We start from the raw sequence: 495 nt of genomic DNA, 5'->3' as shown, positions 1-495 counted from the left end.
GTGGTCTATGTTACCACTGCGGTTCGGCCGGCCACAGGGCCGCGGCGTGTGGGGCACCGGCGACATGCCCGGTGTGTCGCGACGCCGGGCGGCCCTGTGGCCACAGATTGGGAGGCCCCGCTTGCCAAATGGCAAAGCGGGGCAAGGGGGGAAAGAGTGGGAGGAGGAGGCGCAAAGCCTCCAACACCCCTCCCACCCCTCCCCCCGGGAAGGAGAAGGAGCCCCCCCTCAACTAAAGGGAGGGGCACCAGTACCCGAGACCCCAGTCCCTCCCGCGGACTCTGCACCCAAGGAGCAGAGGAAACCGCGGGGGGCTGGGGCCGGCAAGGGAGTAGCCTCGCGGGAGAGGGGAAACCCCAACGAGGGTCCCCTTCCTGCTGGGACGAAAGGGGAGGGCCTGGATGAGAGCGGTGCTAAGCCGTAATGGCTACCCGCCTCCTCCAGGCAAATCTCAGCCGCGCTCGCGGGGCTCAAGAACTGTTCATGCAGTCCCTT

The 495-nt window shown here is 67.7% G+C and overlaps 1 protein-coding gene across 1 annotated transcript in view; it reads left to right on the top strand.

Moving 5' to 3' along the window:
- Nucleotides 1-424, top strand: part of LOC116853397 — a 1,280-nt gene extending 856 nt beyond the window's left edge. Inside the window, exon 2 of the mRNA XM_032834462.1 lies at nucleotides 293-424. Coding sequence (XP_032690353.1) covers nucleotides 293-424 — 132 coding nt within the window. The remainder of the gene's footprint in view (nucleotides 1-292) is intronic.
- The last annotated feature ends 71 nt before the right edge of the window (nucleotides 425-495 follow it).

The sequence above is a fragment of the Odontomachus brunneus genome, unplaced genomic scaffold (genome assembly GCF_010583005.1).
Source record: "Odontomachus brunneus isolate Ranch 3 - 2012 unplaced genomic scaffold, Obru_v1 Obru_scaffold_314, whole genome shotgun sequence".
Classification (NCBI taxonomy): Eukaryota; Metazoa; Arthropoda; class Insecta; order Hymenoptera; family Formicidae; genus Odontomachus; species Odontomachus brunneus.
Note: the sequence above shows the minus strand (reverse complement) of the source record. Positions and strands in the feature narration are given on the sequence as shown.